This window comes from Harpia harpyja, chromosome 1 (assembly GCF_026419915.1).
Source record: "Harpia harpyja isolate bHarHar1 chromosome 1, bHarHar1 primary haplotype, whole genome shotgun sequence".
In the NCBI taxonomy this organism is placed as follows: Eukaryota; Metazoa; Chordata; class Aves; order Accipitriformes; family Accipitridae; genus Harpia; species Harpia harpyja.
Genome location: NC_068940.1, coordinates 107,261,828 through 107,286,750, shown reverse-complemented (window position 1 = coordinate 107,286,750; position 24,923 = coordinate 107,261,828). Strand labels below are relative to the sequence as shown.

Below are 24,923 nucleotides of genomic sequence, written 5' to 3'. Positions count from 1 at the left end.
ACTTAAGTTTTATCCACCAAAGCCAGTGACTATTTTCTTGATGTCTCTTACGTCAATGAAGTCCTTGGGGTACGAAGCTACTGTCAGCTGAAACCTTACCTCTATTAACAAGTGGAAGAACAATACTGGAAGAAGATATGATGGCTCAGGGAGATAAACCAATGCCATGAAAGTCTTCTTTGGACTGCAGAAGAGATGTTACCAATGCCAGGCTTGATTTAACACCACAAATAAGACAAAATATATCCAGCACAAACTACTTTTAAAACTGTCTCCACATATTGCAGAGGAAGAACAAGGTCCCCTCTAGTGGAAAGCTATGGAATATGTCGAGCAGGAGATCCTGCAAGTCCTTCCTCATCCTGACTGTGTAGTATCTCGTTTTTTTTTTTTCTCCACACCACCCTTGCCATGCACACACCATCAGGCTAATCGAATGAAAGCAGAGCTACTGTCATTACTACCTGGATTTCTGAGCATGGGGTCTTAAATCCTGCTTTTGGCCTCTGGGATTTGTCATCTCACTTATGTTTTCAGAGAAATCAGCGTTATCTCCAACCTTGTCATTAATGATTCATTTTGCAAAGCTTCAGCAGCTGCGGATGTAATTTTTCCAATGCAATTTCTCCATCTGGTGGTGTAAACAGCAGCTCCCAAGCTGTTGTTGGTCAGAGTGCTCCACTCCAGCAGTGCTATTTTACACCCACCGTGATCTGACTTTCAGATTCCACCCGACCACTGTAATAAGAACCAGGGGAAAATGCATACCGGTTTTGGACTGTGCCTGTAGATTTACTTCCCTCCATGCCCACTTCAGGCATTATGACAAGTCTTGTTAGGCAGGATGTTTTCCTGAGAGTTTGCAATCCCCAGTAACGTATTCCCTTCATTCCACCCACACACTGTCACTCTGACAACTTAGAAACAAGTTGATATACCCCTTAGGTGACGAAAGGGGCTCCTTCTCAGAGAAGAAACTTTTTTTTTAACACAACATCTTTTTTTCAGTAAGACATGACCACAAACTAGTGTGAGCTGACATGTAAGACTTTGAATGTATTTGCTGTCTGATCTTGGCAGAAATGAATTAAAATGAATTGCAAAGGCTCCAGCAGTCCCAATGCAGTATTTTTTTTTTTTTTTTGGTGTGAGAGAGGTGGTGGTTGTATTGGGGAGGAGGGGGTTGAGGAAAGAGCTATTTTACTCTGTGATAGTGAGCTTAATGACAACGTGAGGGGGCAGATTTTCTCCATTGAAGCTTTCGGATCAGGAATAGATCTGGTCCTCTTCCCTCTCACCAAACAGGTACAGACTAAGTCAGCATCCTCTTTCTGCACACCCTAAAGACCATTAATAGCAGGATTAACAGCACCACACCATGTTTCCAGCTGCAGGACAGGGAAGCAGTCTTTCCTGCCTAAATCACAGCTGGATCCCATCCTACAGCTGCTTTACCTGTGAACTGGAGTTTATAAGATATAAGCACCCACTCAGCCCCCCCCAAAACCACAGTGAGCCCATAAAACCTTATGCAGGTCCCAGGGAGTGACATCTCTGCACACAGGCAAAGAGTCTGGCCTGAATGCAATTTTAAAATTCTTTTTCCTTTTTTTCTTTGTGACTCCTTATGGAAGAAATCAATTAAACAGGAAGAGAGCAGAAGAAAGCAGGTGACTGAAATATAATGATTGACACCTGTCATGTTTCTGTGTGTTGGAATCAAAGTGCTTTCATTAACTCTGGCACTAGGAGTCTCTGCAGGTCCCTGAGTGAAGGTGTGTTAATATGAACGGATACCTCATCAGGGGTTACACATGCACATACACATACACACACAGTCTGGATTACAGACCTGTGCTCCTGCAGGGTTGCCTCCCCTCCAGTCAGTTGTATGACTCTTGTATCACTTTTGTTCCAGCTGAAAAAGTGGATAAACTCCTTTTCCTGGTCTTACATACAGCCCAATAGTTGTCCTGAGCCATAAACCTAGATATCTGAGACTTTTCAGGCTGAGAAGGGAATTGAAAACAAGTCCTCTGCTCCTGCCTGGAAGCTGCAATCCCCACTCATCTTCAGCCTTTGAAAAATTAGGGGTGGGACTGAGATTCAGACTTAAACATAGATGGCTATAACATACATCTTCACACTCATCGTTGGGTATCATTGCAGTGGATGGAGATTTAGGGCTCCAACCACTTGTCCGCGTATAGGGGCAGAATTTCTGACCCTGACTTCTCTCCGTACTCCTCTAGCATAGCAGATCATACCTGGAGGCTGTGAGCTGTCACCGTTCATGCTCTTAGTAAATATTTCTGTGGCTGTTAACATCTTTCCCATTCTTTCTCCTCAAGTCTTACACCTCCGCTTCAGTAGCTCTGGTGCTTTTGGGGCCTTTTATGAGCTGACTGACCTCAGTAACACATGCTTTTAATTTTGCTGGGTTCATTTTCTACAAGGATGGGTTGGGTAGGAGAGGAGAGAGAGGAAAGGAAAGGTGGGACAAATGAGAAATGTTTTTGCAGTGATAGATCAGTTCTCTGTCTGTGTTAAAACCATAGGGTCAATAGAAAGCAGTTGGATTGATATAAATCTAACTCATGGGGCCCAAGCTGAATAAACTACTGCAGATAACTCCCTCCTTGCTCCATGGAGCAGACAAAGCCATGCCAGTATCTACACTCAGAGGTGGTGTATCCAGCAGAGACAATAGGTAGAGCTTTAGTCATCACAATAGCTTGCAAACTATCCCTCCCTTAGCTTTTTAGCTAAATACCCTATGGCTGTTAATCTTTAGGCATAAATTGCTGAGATATTTACAAAACACACTAGGAGAAAAGCTGCTCCTGCTAAAACTACTCTTCAAAATTTTCCAGGTGGTGAGAGAAATAGCAGCCACATTAAAAGTGTAGCAAAATCCCTGGTTTTGAAACTGCTCAGGCAGAGAGCAAAAACATTAATGCATTCAGCCCTGCTCCCCTGAGACCCTGAGTTTCTGCTGCAACAGGCTGAGCATCTTCACATCCCCTTAGTCCCTGTGGGCTCTTCTTATCTGCTGCCTTTCCTGAAGGGATAATGAACTGAGGACAGCTACTGCCTACAGCAGCACAGATGCAGTCCTCTTTTCTTATTCTGTGCACATCCTCCTACAGCTTGATTTATATGTCTTTGATCAGAAAAGAGAAAAAGGTGGATAAATCTTCTGGGAGATGTGCAGACTTTTGTATTTCCTTCAGCAGTCCAGAGAAGGAGGCATCTGAGAAGGAAGAAAAGCTTTCTCCTGTATGTCCAAGCCACCTCTCAGAAACCACATGAGCTGACTTAGAAAACTCCATTCTTTGGGGTTTTGCATCCAGAATTTGCTTAATCCCTAAAATTCCCCACATGCAAATACTCTTTAGGAGGAGATGAGTGCTAGTAAATATTTATCAAGCTCCTTAAGGTCCTCAAGAAGAACAAATTTTAAATGAATCATGTCCTCCCATTAGTTTAGATCTTCTCTGTGAATTTCCATGCTTATCCAAAGTTCTGATTCTCACTCCAGGTTGCAGTTTGGTTCCAGTCATTACTATTACGTAGCTCTGCACAGTGCATTTTATTTACAAGATACTGTCTAGCCAAATGGCCAGGTTTTCCTCTGGTGGACAAAACCCCAGTGACTTGGTCTTCAAAAGGTAATAAATCCCTATATCCAGTGGCACTCAACAGTCTGAGGGTATGGAGACAGCATGTCCTATCTGCTCCCAGTGCTCTACCCACAGCAATTTGGCAGTGCCCTCCCCGAAAGACTGCCAGCACTGGCTTTCAGCAAGGTCACTTCTTCTTTGCTGGGGCTTTGGCGTTCCCGCCAGCCTTGCCATTAGTTTTGGTGCCTCCTGATTTTGCTGCTTCACCTTCTTTTTCACCTTTCTTCCCACCACCTTGTTTCTTGTCAGTAGTGTCCTTTCCCCCCTTTTCTCCCTTTTCTCCTTCTTTCTTTTTGGCCCCATCCTTCCCTTCTTTCTTGGATCCTTCTTTCTGGTCCTTTTCACCGTCCTTCTTCTTGGAGCCTTTGGATCCACCTTTTTTACCCTGAGTTTTGTCCACTTTTCCAGATACAGTGGGAACTTCTTCTTTTTTTTCTTCTGCAACCTGAGCTGTATGCAAAGATGGAAAAAGAAAACAGAAAAGCAGTTAACTTGGGTTGACACTAGCCAGGAAGAAAGCAAATCTCCTGCTCCCTGCTGGCAAATCTTGGACAAAGGGAAAATATTTCTACTGGGGCTTTGTCCGTACAGCTGGTTTGCTCACTGACTAGCAGCTTTTCCTGTCTTTGTTTTGAGAAGATAGACTAATGGGATAAAGCAGAACTGGTAATTTCAAGAGCTGAGTTGTGGATCTATCAGAGGAAACGGCTCCTGTTGGTAGGAACTGCTCCATGAACATTACAAGCACGGTCCATAAGCATTTCCCAATAATGACTTTCAATGTGGAGTTGTCTCCTTCCACAAGAAGGAACGGAAAGATCTCTCGTGCAATTCAGTACAGACCTGTCTTGGGTTTGGTTTTTTTGTTGGTTGGTTGGCTTTTCTAATTCTTTGTGTATGAGGTATGCATCCTGCAGCTGAGAGTGGACAGTAGGGATTCTGCTGGGGATCTTTGCTTTCAGAGACAGACAAGCAGAAGATGGCTCGCCCAGCACAAGACTATAAAGTAGGCTTAGCTTATGTCCTCTCCATGTCCAGTCACAATGGGACTGGCTTCCCACCTGTAACACTGCAATTAATGGCAGCAGCATACCATGGGCATATAGCAATTAACTCTAGTGCACAATTAGCCCTATTTTGGTATGTTTTAACAAGCCATATGAGTTATAGGAAGCTTATAATATCTTCACTTATGGAATATTTTTACTTAGGAATATCTTGGATTCAGTGTCCACATTTCAGGTGAGAAGACTCATAAGTACCACACTGGCTTTGCAGACTTTAATTATTCTGACAAAGGCTTTGGTAGCAGAAAACTTTTCCTCATCTTTCTTATTTTTCTTCTACTAGAAGTGGTTCATTTTCTCAAAAGTATTTCTGAAGTCAGAGCTTGATGCACTGAACTCTCATCTCAAGCAGCAACTTGACACTTAAACACAGATCATATTTCATATATTTCGTATGGAAAGTTTTTCCTTTGCTCAAGACCAGCAGAGTATAAAGTTTTGCAAAAACAAGTGAAAATGCGTTAAGTTTACCATGACCTCCTTCTCTGAAAATCCCCAGTATAGGACTCAGATACGTAAATAGATAGCCTTGTTAACACAACTTAATAATTAAAATGAGCCAAGATGTAGCAATGACCTGGGAGCAACCTCAGCAAACGAAGGATGGTTGGTCACTGTTTAGCTTTCTTCAGCTGGCACCTAGGCTAAGTTAAATTATTTCACATTTGCCACAGGCTAAGAAAAGATGGCAGTGAACTGGGTTAGGACGTAATTCGGTATGGGCCTTTGGTGAGAAGTCTCAACCCTTACCTGGAGCCATTGGACTCCTAGCTGTTTAAGTAGCCCCAAATCTCCCATTGCTATGGATGTCTGCAGTGTCACTTTCAAATTGCATCAATGTACTACAGGTGAGAAGCAAACCTGAATTTGTTATGTTTACCTAAAATATTCCTTCAGCATACACACTAAAATAAAATATCATCCTTTGACCTTGGGAACTGGCAATTCATTTATACATACAAATGGGAATAGAACAATACAGACTTTTTCTGACAACCACAGGGGAACTCCTGACATTTCATATAAAAAAAAAAAAAAGAGAGGGAAGAATAAAAAAAACCCCAAAAACACCACATTGTCTGCTTCCTGGACAAATATGGTAGGAACCAGATGAACTCCCCAAAATGTCAGCTGGAGCAGTCTCAGAGCAGAATACTTGAAGATCTCCCAGGCCATGGACACAGACAGTGCATCTCGACCCAGAGCAAAGGTCAAGTCCTGCTTGTACTTCTCCCAGAGACTGGCAGACAGAACACAAATGAATCAATTTGTATATAACATTTTATACACTGAAGCCTGAAGTCCATTTTATTTATCTCCAGTAAAAAGGTTTGCCATATATGACACTCAAAAAAGTGCATGGAGAGCCATTTGGCAGTTAGAATATTCCATCATAATAAATGTGAAGTAGGGTAAAATAATGCCAAGAAATGAGACTATTTAAGCATTGTATATATTCATGATTAACAGTATTTGACACTTACAGAAATCTTTCTTTAAAGCATTTAATGGCCACTCAGTAATTAAAATCACTCAAGTCATCACTCTGGCCTTGACTGGGTCTACGAGGGGTTGTCACAGTATAAGTATATAAATAGTCGACACAAACATTATATTTCATGACCGCGTAAATCAAGGTCAGTTGCCAAACGTCAGTGGGGCAACATGGCAAGCATCACACTCTGTACAGATGAAAATAACAGCACAGAGATGAAGCCCAAAGGTTTGCATACTTTCCATTGTAATGCTTAAATCATGTAGTGAAAGTTTTTGGGGACAGGATGCACACTAACCTCAGAAGAAGGGCAAACCGGTGGGTTTGATCACACATAGCTTTTGCATCTAACAGTTTAGGCGCTGACGGCTGAGTCAGTCCTTTTGAGTCGCCAGGGTTGGAGACGTACAGGCATTTTTAAGGCACAATATACCTCTTCCACTTTAGCACCGCCCCTACCGTGAAAGGAATCACATCCTTTTTATTTTCCGCCCTGGAGGAAGGGATAAAGTCCAGACAACTAGTGCTGATGCAGACTTCTCCATAGGTGTGTATAATGTACTGGTGGACAGATGACTCCCACCCCAGTACTAATTCCTTCAGGACAACTTGGGCAGATTTATATCTGCCTAGTCCTAGAGGACTAGGAGCTTCAGAGAACACATATTCACAAGCCATTACCAGATATCAGCAGCCACTCAGCAACATGTTATCCACCAGCCGCCTACCCTGCATCATGCCAGGACCATAATTCTGAGATTCTCAAAGGTTAAAGGGTGGTCAACTACTCAACTTATACATTTAACTGGATAAAAGTTTAAGGTAGTCTTTATGGTGCAGCTGACTTCCCATAAATTGCTTTCTTATGGTAATTTATTCATGAGTTCATGCTGCAATAATTTACTATGGTCTGATTAAACCTACAGCAAAATAGCCAGCCTTTGGATGGAGTACATGTACGTGTTTGTGGGATGTAAAGGCTGCTTACAGGACATCAAAATTTATTAGCATTCAGGGGTGAAATGGCCATTCTGCTGCCCAAATACCCTTTCTGTCTCTTCTGGATATTCTCATCCTTAATTTATTGGTTTTCCAGAAGTAACAGCTAGACAGGAAGAGGATGCAGCAGCAAATGAGTGAATTTGGCTTTCTGCTATCTACAGGCATGATCCTTTACACCCTCTGGGATCTACTGATACCTGCTCCTTACAGAGTCAGAGTTTGGTCTTTTGGGCAGGAAATTGAAGGACACAATACGAAGCACTTCCATGTGTGATTGCTCATACACGTAAGAGTGCATTAACTAGGCCTTTGGATGACCTTTGACTTTAAAGTAAGTTAAGAGAATTTAACTGTATGGACAAGGGTTTATTCATGCCAATTGGGTTCAGCTCCAGAGAGTGGTCTGGCCACCCTCAGTTTATAGTGTAAGGATAATCAGGTGCCTGAACACCTCTGAAATACTGAGGTATGTGCAAGTTCCTACTGTTAAGCACTTAGTTCTGTATTTTGCTGGTGTACGACTAAATTTCTACAATTATGTTATCTGCCTCTTTCACCAGTTTCATAGAATCATAGAATCATAGAATGGTTTGGGTTGGAAGGGACCTTAAAGATCATGTAGTTCCAATCCCCCTGCCATGGGCAGGGACACCTTCCACTAGAGCAGGTTGCTCAAAGCCCCGTCCAACCTGGCCTTCATGGACTGAAGCATCATATTTTGAGTTAAGGAAACTTCCAGTTGCTACAAAGCTGTAGATCACAGAGCTTGCAGAGACACAGGAAAGAGAAAAAAAGTTCATAAAAAGGTATTGAGAAAACAGAGGTCAAATGCAGAAAGGGAACTGAGAAGCAGAGAGTCCAAGGTATGATGGATCTCATCAGAAAAGAGAAGCCATAGACAGACAGACAGGAAGGCAGTCCCCTAATTTCCTTGAAGGGCCATTTCATCTTCTTCTTTCACCACAGGCAGGGAGTTGAGAGGTCTGGACTGGACATGACCAGAGAGAGTTAGGAGAGTTTCAGTAGAGCCTAGGGTACAGAATCAGGAAAGATGAGTAAGAGCAGTGGAGACCAGTGACAGAAATACTCTTGGCCATCCAAATAGGGTAAGCCATTTACGGGTAATGTGAAACTCTAACAACTCTTTTTCTTCCTACTGACATCCCCCAACCCAGGAACTGGCCCTTAAAATGAATCAGACTCTCTGGAAATTTTAAACATGGACTTCAAAGGAATGACCCTGATTGTACCAGCGGAGAAACTGTCCCTTTCATCTAAAGGACTCTTCCTGCTGCCACAAATGCTGCAGGTTTAGTGGATGTGATTAGGAGGGCTTTACCAAATCACGGCAATATCTTAACGGTTGTGCCCAAGGAGCCACACTGATTTACACTAAGGGAGGACCTAGCCCTTTGCATTCATGCATACAGAAAGCAACCCCAAAAGAAGAGATGGGTCTCATGTAGGTGTGGGCGTGGGAAGTACCTCCAGGGATCTCTGTCAGCTCGTTGAGTGGTGGCACAGTCTCCAGTTTGTCTGCATATGTCTTTGCTGCTTGCCGTTGAGCATATCGTGCCTCAATCTCTTTCTTTGTCCGGGGAATCCGGCATTTGAAGATACAGCACAGCGTGATAACTGGGAAAGGAGAGAAGGAAGCAAGAGCATTCAGTTTAGTCAGCAGATGCCTGTCTAGTACAGGCTGGCCCATTTACAGTGGGAAGACAGCTGGAAGAAAAATTAATTTCAGAAGAGTTTCTTCCAATGGGAACCTGTAGCCATTTACATCAGTGGAAGTACCTGCCTGAGGGATATGGTCACATGGTCTAAAGCAGTTGAGTTACCTGAAAATAAAGAATTACCGCTCTTCAGGTGAGCTGTGGTAAAGGACTGAGCATGTCCTTCTCACCAAAACCAATGTAAACCATTGCCTTAAACCATATACACCACCGGTGTTTCAGAGCATCAACAAATTAAATCCCTTATGTCTGGAAATGACAGCGGCAATTAAGAGGTACTGGCACCATTCAAGAGTATGTTATTGCTAGAGGATCCTGACAACACGTCTTAGCCATTCATTTGTGCATAGGTAGGTGCTGGGGATGTGGGCCTCCAACTGAAGAAAGCAATGAGGAGTTTGCATGGAAATGCTGTAAACCCTCTAAATAGATCCAGAACAAGAGCTCAATGTATGCCTTAATTGACTTTCATCCAAATCTATTTAGGGCAGGCCAAGAACCCAGATCTCCTAAATCCCCCCATCATGTGCTTACTATTCCATCATTCTTCTTTCCATGAGCTAGGCTTCTTTACATGTCTTAAGGATGCAGATGATGCTTTTAATCCTAGTAAGATATATTTTCCCTTCATGCTTAAACCTATACATTATTTCAGAATTTCCATCTGCAAATCTAATCACAACTCAGACAATTCATTGTAATGAAATCACTATTGGTTTGTTTCCTAGATTAGGAATTCACAGGCTTGAGCACATCATTGGTTCATCCATGTACTGCTTCTGACAACAGCAAAGCAGCAACCTCAGGGAAAAGATCAATGAAACTCAGAAACAGGTAATCATAAAATTAGTTGGCCCACAGGTCATAAACACATGTCAAGAAGCATGAGATCTCATGGTGTCTATGAACTTTTGAGTTGCTTTTTATTGGGGATCTTTAAAATAGTTCAAGGATTCTTCTATTCTAAACAAAAGCTCAACTTTCCAACCTACCTAAGTTCTTAACCTCGTTTATATACCTTATGGAAATGGATTCTGCAGGCAGGCAGAGTCTTGTGCTTGGAAAGATGTTGTGTGATCAGTTTTACATGCTCTGTCTCTTATTTTAACTGGAGTTCCTCTATGCCACATCAACGCTGTAAGAAAGGAGCAAGCATCCAATTTTCTGTACACTTCAAAAGTCAGGTAATCTCCTCTGGCCTTATATCACCATGAGCAATGTATTAGACCTTTGAGACTAATCCAAGGAAATGAGAGAAATGATCTGTATGTTTGGTTCCAAGTGTTAGCATTTCTCATTCATCAGGAGTAAAACCATTTTGCAGACAGCCTTCACAACACAAGCACACAGACCATTTGCTGCTGTAAATTTTACTCCCTTGAAGTTTGTCCTGTACCTGTCCAACCTCTCCTAAGTAAAGAGGGATCACGGTAACCAGGAACAAGCTCTGCATGACCTCTCCATAGAACAAAAGAGAAAAGAAAAGTAGTAAAATACATTTCTCAGTGGTTTGAGGTTGGTGTAAAGTTACAAAGCAAAGTGTAGCAGCTCCTCTATCTCTTTGCTGAATTTTGCTGCTGAAAATATCACTCCCCTTAAACAGTTTGCTGTGGAGGTGCTGTAGTAGAATCACAATTGGGGCCATCAAAATGTCACAACAGGACGAAACACCTGAAGTGAATTGCCTAAACCAACATGAAATTGTAACAACCTGTAATTGGAGAAGCAATCAAGATGCTTTTATCCTTGCGCTTCCATGAGGGTCAGCAACAAGCTGAGGGTAGTTGAGATTTTATTTGTCTTAGACAAGGAAAGCAAGGTACCCGTATGGCATTAGCGGCAGCACAACTTCGGCACCTAGCAAGTGGGTAACGTACCACATCTGGAAAGTACACAGCTGGGTCTGCCCTGCTGTTCAGGGCAGCAGGATTTCACTGTGCGCCTGCCCACAGAGCCCGCTATAGCTATGTGGCAGCTAATGGATGGCACAGACCTTTTCAGGCTAGCAGACAAAAAAAAAAAACCCAGGTGCTGGGCAAGGACTCAAGGCAAGGTCAGACTAGACATAAGTATGCATTTTTAACAGTGACAGCAAGCAGGAAAACAATTAACTGGGGGGAATGGGGTAAGTGTTTTATCTCTAACCACTTTTAAATCAAGGTCTATTGTTTTCCTAAAAGCACTCTGGAATTCAGCTAAGCCAGGAAATCCTCTACTCACATTTGAGAAAAATTTGCCAGGAAAATTAGCACCCTATTTCCTGGAGATTGATATACGATAAGACTGTCAGCTTTCAAGGAAAACACAAAGAGATTAGTCAATGCCCTTGAAAATCAAGGGCAAAATTTCTGCCAATATTATAGTAGTTGGCTTAGCCCTGCAGGAAGGTGTAGGGGTTGTTCTGTATCTCACAGTTCTATTTCTTTTCAATTACTAAGGACAAAAATGGTAGTTGCTACAGGACAATCGCAAGCTCAGCTCTCTGTTACCTTTCTAATGAAGACGAAGTGTTACACCGAGGTACTGGTGGCTTATGTTGTCTTGGGATGTGAAATGATTCATAACCAGCCACCGGAGCAAGAGGCTTATGTGAAAATAATAGTATTATTCCTATCTCCATCCCCCTTGCAAGCTGTGCCTAGTGTGAGGTTCAAGCCATGCAAGGGGCTAAGTATTGGACTGAATGTTGTTGTCTTTTTAAAAGAATAGGCTAGTGAATAAGATTTTGGTACAGGAGCTTTAGGACACTAACTGATGCCAGGAATGATCATTTCATTGCTAGTGGGAAGTTATTGCCTGTTCGGTATCTTTCCTTTTCCCTCCAGATCAGACACAGGAGAGAGTGGGTGAATTCATTTGCTCTGGTTTGGGTTTCTCAGAACTAGAGAGTATGGTCTCCAACAGTCACTCCAGGCTCCCTTTATCACTGATGGAGAGAAAGAAGGATCTCTACAGGGTGATTAATCTCATCTTAAAACAGAAATCTAAGGTATGCCAAATAAATCATCCTTTGCAGCTGCCTTTCTGCCCATTGGCTACGAAAAAAGCCTGGAGTGCCCAGTCTGATGCAGGACTGTGGAAGAGCTGTGTTCCCCTGGAGTGAGAGCCAGAGGCTGGAAAACGTGCCCTAAGGTTTCCCAAATGACATCAGAGATCTACATTTAGGCTTGTGAACAGTTCCCCAAGTTAGAAGAGGTGAATCCCTTCTAACTACTTTGGAAGTTAAGAGTGAAACTTTTGTTGCATATCAGAAGTTTGGAGCTATCTTAGCATCATTTCTGTTGTGCCTGGCAGATATTTTATGTTTTTTCCTGCTTCAAATCGGTGAGATTGTATTTGCTCCACTGATAATTTATGCATCAAGTGAACCAGAAAGCAATGTAACCTGTAATGTTTCCTGGGCCTTTGTTGATGCCAAGATTAACATTATTTTCCGCTGGAAGAGCAGAGATTTTCTCGTTCCAAAGACAACCTGGGAAACTGAAGATGCCTGTAAGGGTCCTGAGATCATCCTCACCACCGTTCCCTTTCTGGGGTTTGGCTGCCTGCGTTCAGGGCCAGATGAGAAGTAATGCCGCTGGTGGCCTTCGAAGGAGGAGATAGAAGAAGCCTCAGTGGAAGCTTCCCTTTTCTTCATTTGGAGCGACTCTTAAGCTGATGCTATCGTTCCTGACCCCCACAGGAGGTCCGCTGCAGTGGATGTTGTAGCTGTGCCCATGCCTGGTCATGTGTCCCATTGACCCAGACCTTGATCCATGGACATGACTTTCTGGTTTCACTTCAGACCTGCACCATCACCACCAACTGGGCTGTGTTTTGGACACCGGTTACGCTTAGCCATCATGTGAGGATGGTTGGTAATGAGGATTGCTGTTTAAAAATATCCATTCCTATAAGATAACAGATCAAGAATTGGACTGTACTCTCTTCCATGAGAGTTAAACGTCAAAGCAATACTCTTACCAAAGTTTAGTGTGTGACATGGCATCAGTTGAGCACATTAACTGATGGGCCCGTGTTCTCAGGGTAGAGAATTATAATATAAAAAAAACCCCAAAACTAAAAACCTCCATGAGGGTTATATGTACAATGAATGTACCTTAAACTAAAAGTTTTTGTTTGGCGTATGAATATGTGCAGGAATATTAACTCCAACTCAGTTGAATAGTGATAACTTGATCACTTTTGATTCTAGATCCACTGGATGAAATATCTGAGGGATCATTTAGCTTAGATGTAACCTGAGAATTTGTTGTTATGCTTTTCTTCTGCAGACCTGACTTCAAGCCTTGAATGTCTGTTTTATATTAAACATTCACCAATTCTCTTATTCCCCAGGTGAATGCTTTATTCACGCTGCTGTCAAGCAATATTTAGTCCCTATTTTTCATGCTATGGGTCTCCTTTTCCTTTCCAGAATTTCAACTTTCATTTTAGTTGTCGAGAAGGCTTCTAAAATGCAGCCTGAATAAACTATTGCCTGTCTGATGCTATGGTGACCTTAAAGCAATCTCTGTAAGATGTATCAGCGCCCCATTAGAACCATGGAAGGTCCATGAAAATATTCACCATCAAGTCTTGGAATGGTGATGTTACTTATGTTTTCTCTGCTATCAAACTATGTAAAGGAGCAGAATAAACACCCTGTGCAACAAAATGTAGTGGAGTCATTTTAAATTCTCTCAATTTTCTCAGCTTTTCTGTATTAATAATATATGACCTTGTGATACTGTGATAATAAGCATCTTCCATGAACTGCACAATTCAGAATACAGGCCTTTTCTTTTTCAATAGCATGCTGTGGATTGCTTTGCTGTTTGGCTTCTAAAAATCATTTTCTCACCTATTTTTTTTTCCTTTTCAGTTACCTGACATATGTGGTTGAATTCAGCCACCTATTCTGAAGGACCATTTCTGTTTTAAAATTAAAAAGTCAGGTCTGATTCTGCACGTGGTGTTCTCTTTCCACACCAAAGATTCAAGCTGACAACATATCAAATAATTTTTCATTGTTTCTGCCAGGCTGATTGTGTGAAATGTAATTTTTCAAGGAGGAAACAAATTCTTCGTGGTCCTTTATGAAATGGGTGTTTTAAAGGAGTCAACTTTTTTGCTATCTTTGATGACAAAAAAGGTATTGTAAATTATATATTTTCATTCTTCAGCATATATGAAAAAACTTGGGAAATAATGAAGAACTCTAAGGCTTGCTCCTTTCTGGATTTTTAGCATGTTTTCATTATTTTTACAGGAGGCAATGTCTTCCTAATATTCATATTCAATACTATTCAGGCTGGAGGAGCTGAGAAATGGCCCAAAAACCTCCCATCTGAAGTACAGTAACAGAGCAAATGTTAAACACGTAATTTCCACCACAAACAATCAGATGCTTGTGACTAAATAAGGGCTGTGTGTTTACTCCCACTGGCTTAAACTAAAATAGTTTGTTTCGTAATTGAAGCAAGCTAAGAGTATATGCAAAAGACCATGAAAGGAGCTCTATTGGCTTAAACTAAATATCCGTGTGGCCAAGTTACCCTGTTGCTGGTCTCTTTTTTTCTGTTCACTTAAGTGAATTTAGCTCGTCAACAGTAACAGTTGCTTCTAGTTTAGCTGGGCAGTAAATTTAAAAAAAAAAACCAAACAAAAAACCCCAACAACCAAAAAGAAGGAAAGAAAAACTTGGTTCTCCTAGGAGCCAGGAACGATGTAAATGAAATATCTTCTCCAGAGACTGCATGGTGTAATATTTCAGCAAGGCTATGATTGAGAACTGAATGGTTTTATAAATTGAATGGAAATTGGCTGCAATACACAGTAGGTTTGTTCCCTTTGAAGCTGAAAAATACAGTCTGCCAATGAAGCATTTAATTAACATTTAACAAAGTAGCCTGTGCTGCTCTGAGTTAATTAGGCAGCCATTCCATTGTTAATAATGCAAGCAATTAATGCAGATGTATTCAATGGCAAGTTAACTGCAGCGCTTGCGTTTAAATGCTCTTTGAGAAGCCTGGAGAGTTGCTTACTATATTACTACAATGATGCTTTAAGGAAAAAGCTAGCATCTTTTGGCTGTTCAAGCTACTCAGGGCAGTGTTAATAACCGGCTAATTGTGATAATGGAATGACCAGTGAGGGCTACTAAACTCTTAAGTAAATTAATTAGTGCTTGAGTGGCTGCTTGTAGGACTGGTCCACCCTGAGTGCTCAGATGCCGAGAAGATGCTGCTGCTGGTGCCTGAACCACCTCATTTAAAGATGCCACCGCTGCTACTAGAGCTAGTGCTGAGATACTAGTGCTTCGGAAGAAAGAGGCTTTCCCTCTAAAGGGTGTGCAGCCATCTACACACCGGGCATGTAACTGCATCCTTGCTGTGGCTCAGGCTTGGGATTGGGTTGCAGCAATGGGGACTCAGGATCTGCTTGCTTCTGGAAAAGAGAGAGATGTTGATGGTAAAAATGTCAGATTTAAAGTCCAGGTTGGAGATTAATTAGATGCCCTCTCAAGATGCTTCTCAGTCCTGTATTTTATCCCACTCTATGGCTATTCTTTCAATAGAAATCTAGTACTTGGATTAGTGTACTAATTTCCTAGAAAGCAAAAATGGGAGCCAAAGAATGAAGAGATCTAGACTGTAGTCCCAATAGTTGTGCCTATATGACTTCAGGCAAAACATGTTTTTAAGTATGTCCACCTTTGTAAATGCTGAAAGAACGGCTGCAAGGGGTCAGGGCCACTCCAGTATTTGCTCAGCCATCAAGCTTAACTATGCCTCTACACGTGACATTTTCCTGGTGTCTGGAAATGAGGGTCTGTCCACACCATTAGATCGCATCATCTGACCTCTCTGCACATCACAGGTTATTATGTTTAATTACTGCCTGAGTGAAATAACTTGTGTTGGAATGAATCCTACCTTACTCTGGGGAGAGCTGTTAAGGGGTGGAGAGTGTGGCGATGTTTAATCACCCTCCCTGCCACATTTATTTCTCAAATTCTCATTTGAATTAACCTGGTTTTAATTTCCAGATTCTGCTTTCACCTCTATCCACTAGACAAAAAAGATCTTTAATACTTTTTTTTCTCTTTTCTTTCTAAAGTCCTTCAATGCTGCAATCAAGTGACCTGATCTTCTCTCCAACAAGCTAAACAAAGTGCATTCAGTGAGATTCTTGTTTGAAGACCTTTCTTCAGGCATAGAACAGAGGTGAGGATTTCTGGTGGGTTTTTTTTCCTGCAAGCCTTTGTTTTTTCAGCATTTGTTTTCATACATAGGCACAAGCATCTCACCAGGATGGCATACAGATGTCAAAAAACCTTCCTACCTCTCACTAACCCATGCTAATACATTCAAAGAACTCCATACTGCATCTTTACCCTGAACTGCTTTGTTTAACTGCTTGCTTTGTTCTGATAATAGTTACTGAATTTTACTAATTATGATTCAATCACTGAATGTTTGTTTATTCTACAGTTAAGGTCTATCTATATTCCTTTATCCCAACCATAGATCCTTGCTTCTGCTTGCATTCACTGCATTTTGTTTGAATGGATTCAGCTAACTCCCTGCGTGGTTCTTTCCACTTCTTTTTTTTTTTTTATTCTCCTGTCTACTGGCAAGAAGGAAAGCTTTAACAGCAGCCACTTTGTATTTATTCTGAGCTCACCATGAAAAATATGGGTTAGGGTTGGAGCTCTCATCAGAACAAATGTTTCTTTAGGAAATTTTGGTCTGAGCAAAGTTAGATTTCTGGCCTAGGAATTGTTGTATGGGACAAAAAGAAGCAGGTAGTCACTGGGAGCTCCCTGGAGCATCCCTGTAGATCCAGACAGGGTATCCAGGGCACGTGAGGACACAGGTCATCTCATCCTTAGGTAGACAACTAAAGGTATCTCTAGGTAGGTGAGATGAATCATAGTGATAAAGTCCATATTAGATGTTCTGGCTGGCAATCTGAGCTGTTAATTAACACAAACCCTAATTTAAAAGAGCTCCTGATTGCTTATGCTTTCTGTCTCATTCTTGGGGTCTTTCATGCCTGGTGCAATAGCTATGAAGGCTAGGGTGGAGCTCTCAAACCTTCTTTTTCCACCATCCCGTCCTAAAGGCTGGGAGCAGGAGTGGGATTTACCATCCCAGGGGGTGAGAGGTTTGGGACTGAACCCTCTCCATTGCCTCCATGCAGGGAGAGGAGCTGTCACGAGGAGGAGCCAGCACTGCAGCTGTGTGAGGCAATATCTAAGGATGACTGTTCGCTAACAAGGATAAACACCTCTTGTCAGGCATTTATTCAAAAAATAGTCAATAAGCTGCACCTATCTTTTCTGTCAAACTAGAGCTAGCAACTAATCCCAGGATCCCAACACCTACAGCTAATCTTGTGACTTTGGAAGATCAAAACCATCTGGATCTAATGTGCGCAGCTCAGACCCGTCTACCCCCAGACCTCATGTAGTCCTGTCCTATGGATACACACAGATTTCAACTCATAATTAATTGCAAGCAACATATGGCTGCTACCTACATTCATTTACACCAGCTGAGAAGCAAGGATATGGGCTGTTATTTACCCTGCCCTGGGAATCTGAAAAATCCCTACTGTTTGCTGTTAGTTGGATTTTGTGTGAGATTGTGGCTTGTGCCTGTTCTCCGCACTGGGTAGAGAAAAGGCACTGGGGCCGTGGGCAGGGTCATGGATGAAATTGCACACGAAGGGCAAATGGGAATTCAAATGATGATGGTCTATTGAAATAACAATAGTAATAATAAATCAGAACATGAAGAGTTAACAACGTGGGTTTGCCCAGGAAGGCTGCGAATCTGACTTCATTTTCAGATCCATAAAGCCATACAGAAGTGATATTCGCTTGGCCCACGCAGATCTCAAGCACACCTTGGGCCAGAGTCTATCCGTGCATTCCATCACCCCGTTGCCTTGAGCATGAATGGCCACCGAGTAGGAGGGAGGATGAAGAAGTAGGTTAGGCTTCCAGCTGGTGGGAACACCCACACAGAGGAGCTATTTTGGACCCCCACCATGGTCTTCCCCTTGCAGAGTCCAGACACAGCCCCCTCTATGTGACCTGATAGCTGTCACATTTAAGGTAAGCCAGCCTCAGGCAATGGCATGTCCAATGCTTTTTAGCTGATAGGGATCACAGCAACTAATTTTGTAGTAGCCTTGGGTGTGTGTTTGTGTCTGTGTGAGCATGCACAGCAATGGAAGTTTAAGGTAACATTACAGTACAAAACAAGAACAGCATAGGTTATTTGTTATCAAAATAATCAACAAGAAAGAATATTTACTTGTTATTAATTGGAGTACTTAAAAAATTGTCCTTCCTTTGTAAAAGGTACTTAACTTTTCTCTTAAGCACCCTGTTTTGTGCTTGTTCTACATATGCTGGTGCCAGTAAGTCTGGGGGTTTGGGCTCTTTTGTAGGCACACAACTGCAGAACAGCTCTAAGCCAGAAGAAAATGTCTCACGGGGGATAAGAGGTTTCCATGTCAGAACTTGGGCTGAGGGCAAAAGAGGGGCTCAACCTATTGTCCCCATGTAAGAGCCATCCCTTGTCCCAAGTGATGTTCTCTGTGATAGAGGACAGTACTCCCCCCCCCCCCGCCCCGCATCCATCTCTGCATGTATTATTCTGTGCACCCTGATGAGTATTTCTCATATGCTGGGCTGCTGGTGATGCAGCGTTTGAAGATAGATGGCTAAAGTCTCTGTCAGAAAGCACCATGTGGAGCTTCCCTGAGCCAGCCTAAATTATCAATGCCTCACTGGAAATTCTGCACATTAATGGAAACATCTGGGTTGTTTTGCCATCCAAAAAGTAATGGTTATTTAATAGTGTAAATCTTTTGCCTGGCAGTTATACTTCAACACCCGCAGCAAGTTGATAAATAAAACCTCTAACACTTCAAATTAAACTGCACTCAGTTAATTGCATTCAAGATGTTTAACAGCTTTGTTGATGCTCATTAAATAATACTTGATTCCTGGGAACATGTTTGTTGAGTGTGAGCCTCCCCGTCTTGTACTCTCACACTATTTTATACTCCTCTTGAACCTTTGACAGGTTCAAAGGAAAGACTCCCAGTTTACGCAGGTAGATAAGCAAAAGCTTTGCATTAATGATTCCCAAGCATCCCTCCTGATGACAGACCTGCTGCTTTAAGCTTTCATGTCTGTGGTTATATGTCAGGAGAAAAATTACTGATGCTCATGTCTGGGGCTACATGTTACTATTTGACTGGCATAGGTGAGAATGGGAAACCATCTCTGGTAGGTGTTGTAGAAGGACACAAAGGTAGGGGAAAAAGATCAGAACTGAGCCTCCTACTTTTGCAATCAGCTTCTGCTTTAGCCCACTACTTTGTCACTCCTCATCCAGATAAGCCATGCTTCCCAGTAGTACTAGACCTGGTGTGGACTACATGTAAGGATATGCAAACCCATTTCCATGGCTCCAGAGCTGTTCTGGTGCCACTAAAACACCAGCACCCGATGCATTAAAGGTCCACCACTCATGGACACAAGGTGGTCTAAAGGTAGCTCAGGAGTCCCTTGGCATGATAACTAGATATCATCCAAAGCCAATTTGCTTTTCAGTTTGAGTTGAGCACAAGGCATGAGCTCACGCCTGGAACAAGGCAGTGGGATGCAGTAACAGCTCTGCTGTATCCCCACCCCACGTGGGGACCTCCTGCTACAGTTCCATCCTACCTTCTCCCTCACTTTCTCCATTCAACAGAGTATTCAAAACAGGATGATAAGGAAAAGGGTCTTTCCCTGCCTGTGGTACCTGAAATACATCTGGCTGACACTCTAAATTAAGCTGGAATGATACAGAAGAAGGAGGACTCTGGGCAGGAGCTGAGAGGCATTGCTTCGTCTTCCCAGCACTGTCCCTATTCCCGTCACCCTCTTCAGGCCCTCTCCCCTCTATTCATGCCTTTCACTCCAGAGGGATATGCCAGCAGGGATGGATGCATTTTGCCCTGCATCCAGACCCAGTTGGATTGCTTCTGCAGAAATCAGTGGGGCGTTACTCAAAGAGGTGCTGCCTGCATTGTCCCTGGGGGGTTGCTGTCAAAAGACCTGGGGGTGTTTGTAAACAAGGAAACCAGCAGACCTTGAAACCGAAGTAACATCCAGAGAGGAGAACAAACAGCCCACGGAGCTGTTTAAAAATGTTGATGGTGGTTGTTATGCCGAAGAAAAGGGGGAGTCAATGGAGAGCACGCTGGGCAAGCCTTGGGCCAGCTGCTGGCTTTCCCAGGGATGGATCAGGGCCACCCCTGCCTCCATCACAGCACTGCAGTTTGCAAAGGGTAATACTTTTGGTGCAAAGGCTTCAGTCTTTGTGGATGAAGCAGGCTGTGCAAGATGCCAAGGTTATGACTCAACTCCATCCCACCAGGGTGGTAGTGTTGGGCCTCAGTTCCCTATTTACAGCTTTCACAGGACAAAAAAAAATAAAAAAGGCAGCAAAAAAGCGTGACCAAGAAACCAGATAGCAGTGCTCTTGAGTGAATCAAATCCTCCTGACAGCTAATCTCATTTTAGTTGTCTGTTGTTGTCTCATCAAAGTCTCTCCAAGAAAGAGACAGGCAGGTGCAACCATTGCCTCTGCTCCTGCCTGCAAGGGGTCTCGTCTCTTATCGACCAGTGCTCAGAGAAGCAATCCAGAGGAGCTGAATTATGGAATTATGCCGGGTGCTGCGAGGCAGCCCCGATAAGGATTTCAAGGCACACTGTTGGGACACTCGCCAGCCTGATGGCCTGCCTTGCTTTACCTGATTGAAATACCCCAAAGGGAAGGTTTCCTTTAACCAAGGACAAAATGACTGATCTAAAATCTTGGGGGCAGAGGAGGAACACTGAGTTGACCTGTTGTGTGTCATACCTGAGAAACTTTCTTTTTCTTCCCTTTCTTTACAGATTTTTCCCTGCAGAGGTTGTGTCTGCTTTAAAAATGAGCTCTCATGTGCCTTCTCCAGTTGTAGCAAAAAGATTTGACATTCCTGGTATTTTAGTAGATGAGTAGGAAATGTGTAATGATACACACATCCATGAGAGTTACGTCTCCAGTATCACCTGATCAATGCTCTGCATGTGCTACTAAGTTATATTTTCTACTGTGGGCTGGTTTACTCCCAAAATTTTGTTTCTCTTGTGACATATCCTATCACAGAGCAGAAACAAAGGAAAAAGACAGGGATGGGTGGGTCTGACAGAGAGATGCTTTCATATGGTATCTGAGAAAGCTGGCTGTCAGTTGTTGCAGGAGAGACAGAAAAGCCTTCTGCTAACAGGGGTGCAAACATTTCATCTCTTCTGGTCTCTGCTGGGTAGAGCTAGGAGTTGCCCCCTTTGGTTTGTAACCTGCCCCAAAACCTTTTTATGAGTCAGAAGATCTCCCCAGAGACTTTTTTCCCATTTCGGTGGTGTGTGTTGACATATAAGATGCCTTTATGTAGGGGGGGGTTGGTTTTGGTTTTGGGTTTGTTTTTTTTTTTATTAAACAAGGAAATGTAAGAGAGTTTTGGATTTGGCCATTTTTTCTGCCTTTTATTATGTGATGATGCCATCTTGTGGAAGCCGCTAAAAGCAAGAGTTGGAAACCACACCTAGACCATACCTATATTTGCAAGTCCTGTCACGCAGCAGGAGCAGGAGCAGGTTTGGGGGCTGGAAGAGCGTGGAGGATCTGCGGTCTATGCTCGGTGTGTTTCAGGTGGGGTACTCTAGTTTGGTCCTGTGGCTGCCCTTAGCAATTATCACGCATATCTGGGACCATGCCTTTCTGGAGCAACTATCTTCTCTTTCCATTTCAACTGAAAGGAATCCAGTTCAAGCGCTCCACATTCACCTACAGGAAAGTAGCTAGGGGCATTAACTTTAAAAGCATCTCTCCTCATTTACTCCTCACCTGAATGCATGTGACAAAGTAGACACACCCTTAAAGCCTTGATAACAAGGTGAGATGGTAAGCCAACGGGATCACCTGCAGGCCCTGAGAAGCTCCAGCAAGGATGCTCTTCTGTCTCCTAGTGCAGAGGGTTAGTGTTAGAAGGTTGTGCTACCCTCTTGCTCTGCCTGGGGAGGTGCTCCTGGAACCAGAAAAAGGGAGCCACGCTAAAGCTTTTCTCCAGCTCTTGTCCCATTAGCGAAGTAGAACATTGCCTAGTTTTGCGGACTGATGCCAAGGCAGCTTCCAAGAGCTCACTCGCAGTAAAACCTGTGTCTGCTCCTGAGAGTTAAAGCTTTGCTGGTAAAGCTGGGGAACCATCAGTGCTTTGGGGGTCACAAAGCAAAGGAGGAGGACGATGTTGCTGGAGCAAGATATGAGAAATTGGTGAGAACCGATTGTACGATTGTGTTATTCTAATGTCATTAAGTTTAAACCTGCCTTGTTTTGACTTGGATCACAGACTTGGTCAATAGTTGCTGTCTTCACTAAGTACTTGCTGTTTTCGTAAAGCTGACTGAGCTGGTACAGTTGCTTTCCAATCCCCTCTGCTCATTGAAAGACAGCTTCTTCAAACAAAAAGGCTGTAACAGAGCAGTAGAGCCATAAACTGGCTCCATCACGTGCTGTGATATATTGAATCTATTTATCACTCTGTGTTTCAGCAACTCAAAACCCTGTGATCTCCTAGCAAATACTTTCCTACTCCTCCAGTAATATATATCTGTAGCAGGCTGACATAATGGTCTGAATTTGTTGAACTACCTGTGTGTGTTAGTGGGGACTCGAACCTTAAAGCAGACGTTACTGAATTGCACATAACCTATTTGTTTGCTTGTCTAAACACAGATCCTTACAAGTTTTTTAGTTTCTCATAATTGTCTGCTTTCAGCACTTTAAATAACTAGGCTGTAACTTTCTTTATATGTTGTTTTCTATACTACATTTCATTTCTGGGCTGTCACTTGATGAGTAAATTTTCATGAGTGTTTGCGTCTTGCTACTGATATTTTTAGGTAACCAAAAAAAGCTTAGTTTCTCTTCCACAAGCAGTGCACCATCTCATGTGTTGGTTTGCCAGCATGGCAGCCTTTCCATGCTTCTAACCCTAAATAAGCTGGTATTGCCAGAGCCAATTTCTAATGAACAACAAAACAGTCAGACCTATTGGGGCAAAAATTTCTTTGCAATTTGATGCCCCTGAGCCAAGGAAAACAAGCTACATAAACCCCTTCACCAGTCTACTTGCATTCTAAAGCTCCTGCTGTTAATTTTGATGCCTTTTTCACATGGTGTATGGAGTCACTAGGGTTAAATATTTGGCCATGTTTACTTTGCTCTGTGGAGTTTCATGTGATTGTTTGCAAAGGGTGTTGTGGCATGTGATGAATTAGCATAAGCTTCACTGATGGAGAGCAGGCAAGTTGTAGTAGTTACCCTCAGACTTTGGGTGTAGGATGAGGTGTTTGCCCAGAAAGGCCAATGAGGGGAAAAGAAAACAGAGGAAAATGCTTGTATTTGCTTTGAAAATGTGAATGGCTGGTTTAAACAGAGCATGGGAACATAACAGGAGGGCTATCAGGGAAGGACTGATAGAGGCCACCTACAGCAGCCGAAGAGGTGCCTGTGGCAACAAGAAGTGACTCGATTCCCCCAATATCAGCAGAGACAACGCCACACAGACTGCTGGGCTCTTTGATTAGATTAGGGCTACATCCAGAAGGGGTTTTAGCAGCAAATTAAAAAGTAACAGGGAGCACTAGAAATCAGTTGTCTGCGATACTGTGTTTTTAGAGCTGGCCCAGCAAACCCGTGTTCTAAACAACGGCTGCTTGTAGGTCGGGGTTGGCATTGGATGTGGCTGTTCCCCCCAAGAGCTTACATGTGGCCACTCTGTTTTGGAGAGTGCTCATTGCTTATGAGGAATGAGAGCAGAAGTGATGCAGAAGAAAGCTCAGGCACTCAAGACCTTCCTTCAGCTGCTTTAAAATGCTTCGTTTTACTTGTTTTTACTTGTTTTACTTGTTTTACTTACAAAGTTAATTTTAACAAGCAATTAGGGCCACAAGCCAGAATGAGAAGAGAACGGTAAGAAATGCCTAGAAGATTTAGATGTATCTAAGTCTATATGGCTGGATTATGTCCTTCCTGGAGTGGGTAAGGATTTGAGGTGATCTCCAAGTTGATGGGATTTACCTTCAGGGACTGGGGACAGGCTCTGTCCCTCTGCTCACCTGTCCCTAACATGAAAAAGAGGAAGTTCAAGGGAATTGTCGATGAGTCAGTGTAACTTTGTTGGAAGAAATGAATTAGTTATATACTTTGCAAAAATCTAGACAGTAACAAGAAGATGGGAAAGAAACTGATTTATCACATTTGACTCGCATCAAACTGGTCTGGTTTTTTGTCTGAAGTTATAGCTGGCTCATGGAAAGAGCAGAAGATCCTTCCTTTGAATTTTGATGGGGTTGATTGATAGTGTCTTAAGTGATATTCTCGTAAGGAAGCTCATGATAGTAGTTAGCAATGCACAATGAAGCTGGCTTATACTCTTCCCAGAGAGTGAGCTGCAGGGGGATGAAGCTGGACAAAGACACTCTGGTGGGGAATTGGCCATACCCAGATAGGTCCTCAAAGTGTGTTGGGAGAGTGTCTGATCCCATCCCCCTGCAATCCCCAGGTCTAAGCCAGTGGCTTCCCAATGCCTGGGTCCAAAAAAAGGAGGGTTTTAAGTCTTGAAAGCCCTGCTAGAATCAAGTTGAAAGTCTTGGCACCCAGAATTGGAGTTAGGGACCTTAACGCCAGGTCTGGCTGTGACTGCAGACCTCTTGAGACTTCTTATCGCAGCATGTGGGACAGCACCACAGGAGGTCCCATATAGTTTGTATGGTTGTGCGACAGGGCAGGACCACGGCTATAACGTGTTTGGGCTTGAATGTGGTACTGTAGCTGAACACAGT

General features: G+C 42.9%; 1 protein-coding gene across 1 annotated transcript in view; it reads right to left on the bottom strand.

Annotated features, from left to right (window-relative positions):
- Positions 1–2,847: 2,847 nt before the first annotated feature.
- The window catches only part of TMIE (transmembrane inner ear), a 36,558-nt gene continuing 14,482 nt past the window's right edge, over positions 2,848–24,923 (bottom strand). The window contains exons 3-4 of the mRNA XM_052808846.1: positions 8,733–8,882; positions 2,848–4,133 (exon numbers count right to left, since the gene is read on the bottom strand). Coding sequence (XP_052664806.1) covers positions 3,811–4,133; positions 8,733–8,882 — 473 coding nt within the window. The 3' untranslated portion in view covers positions 2,848–3,810. The remainder of the gene's footprint in view (positions 4,134–8,732; positions 8,883–24,923) is intronic.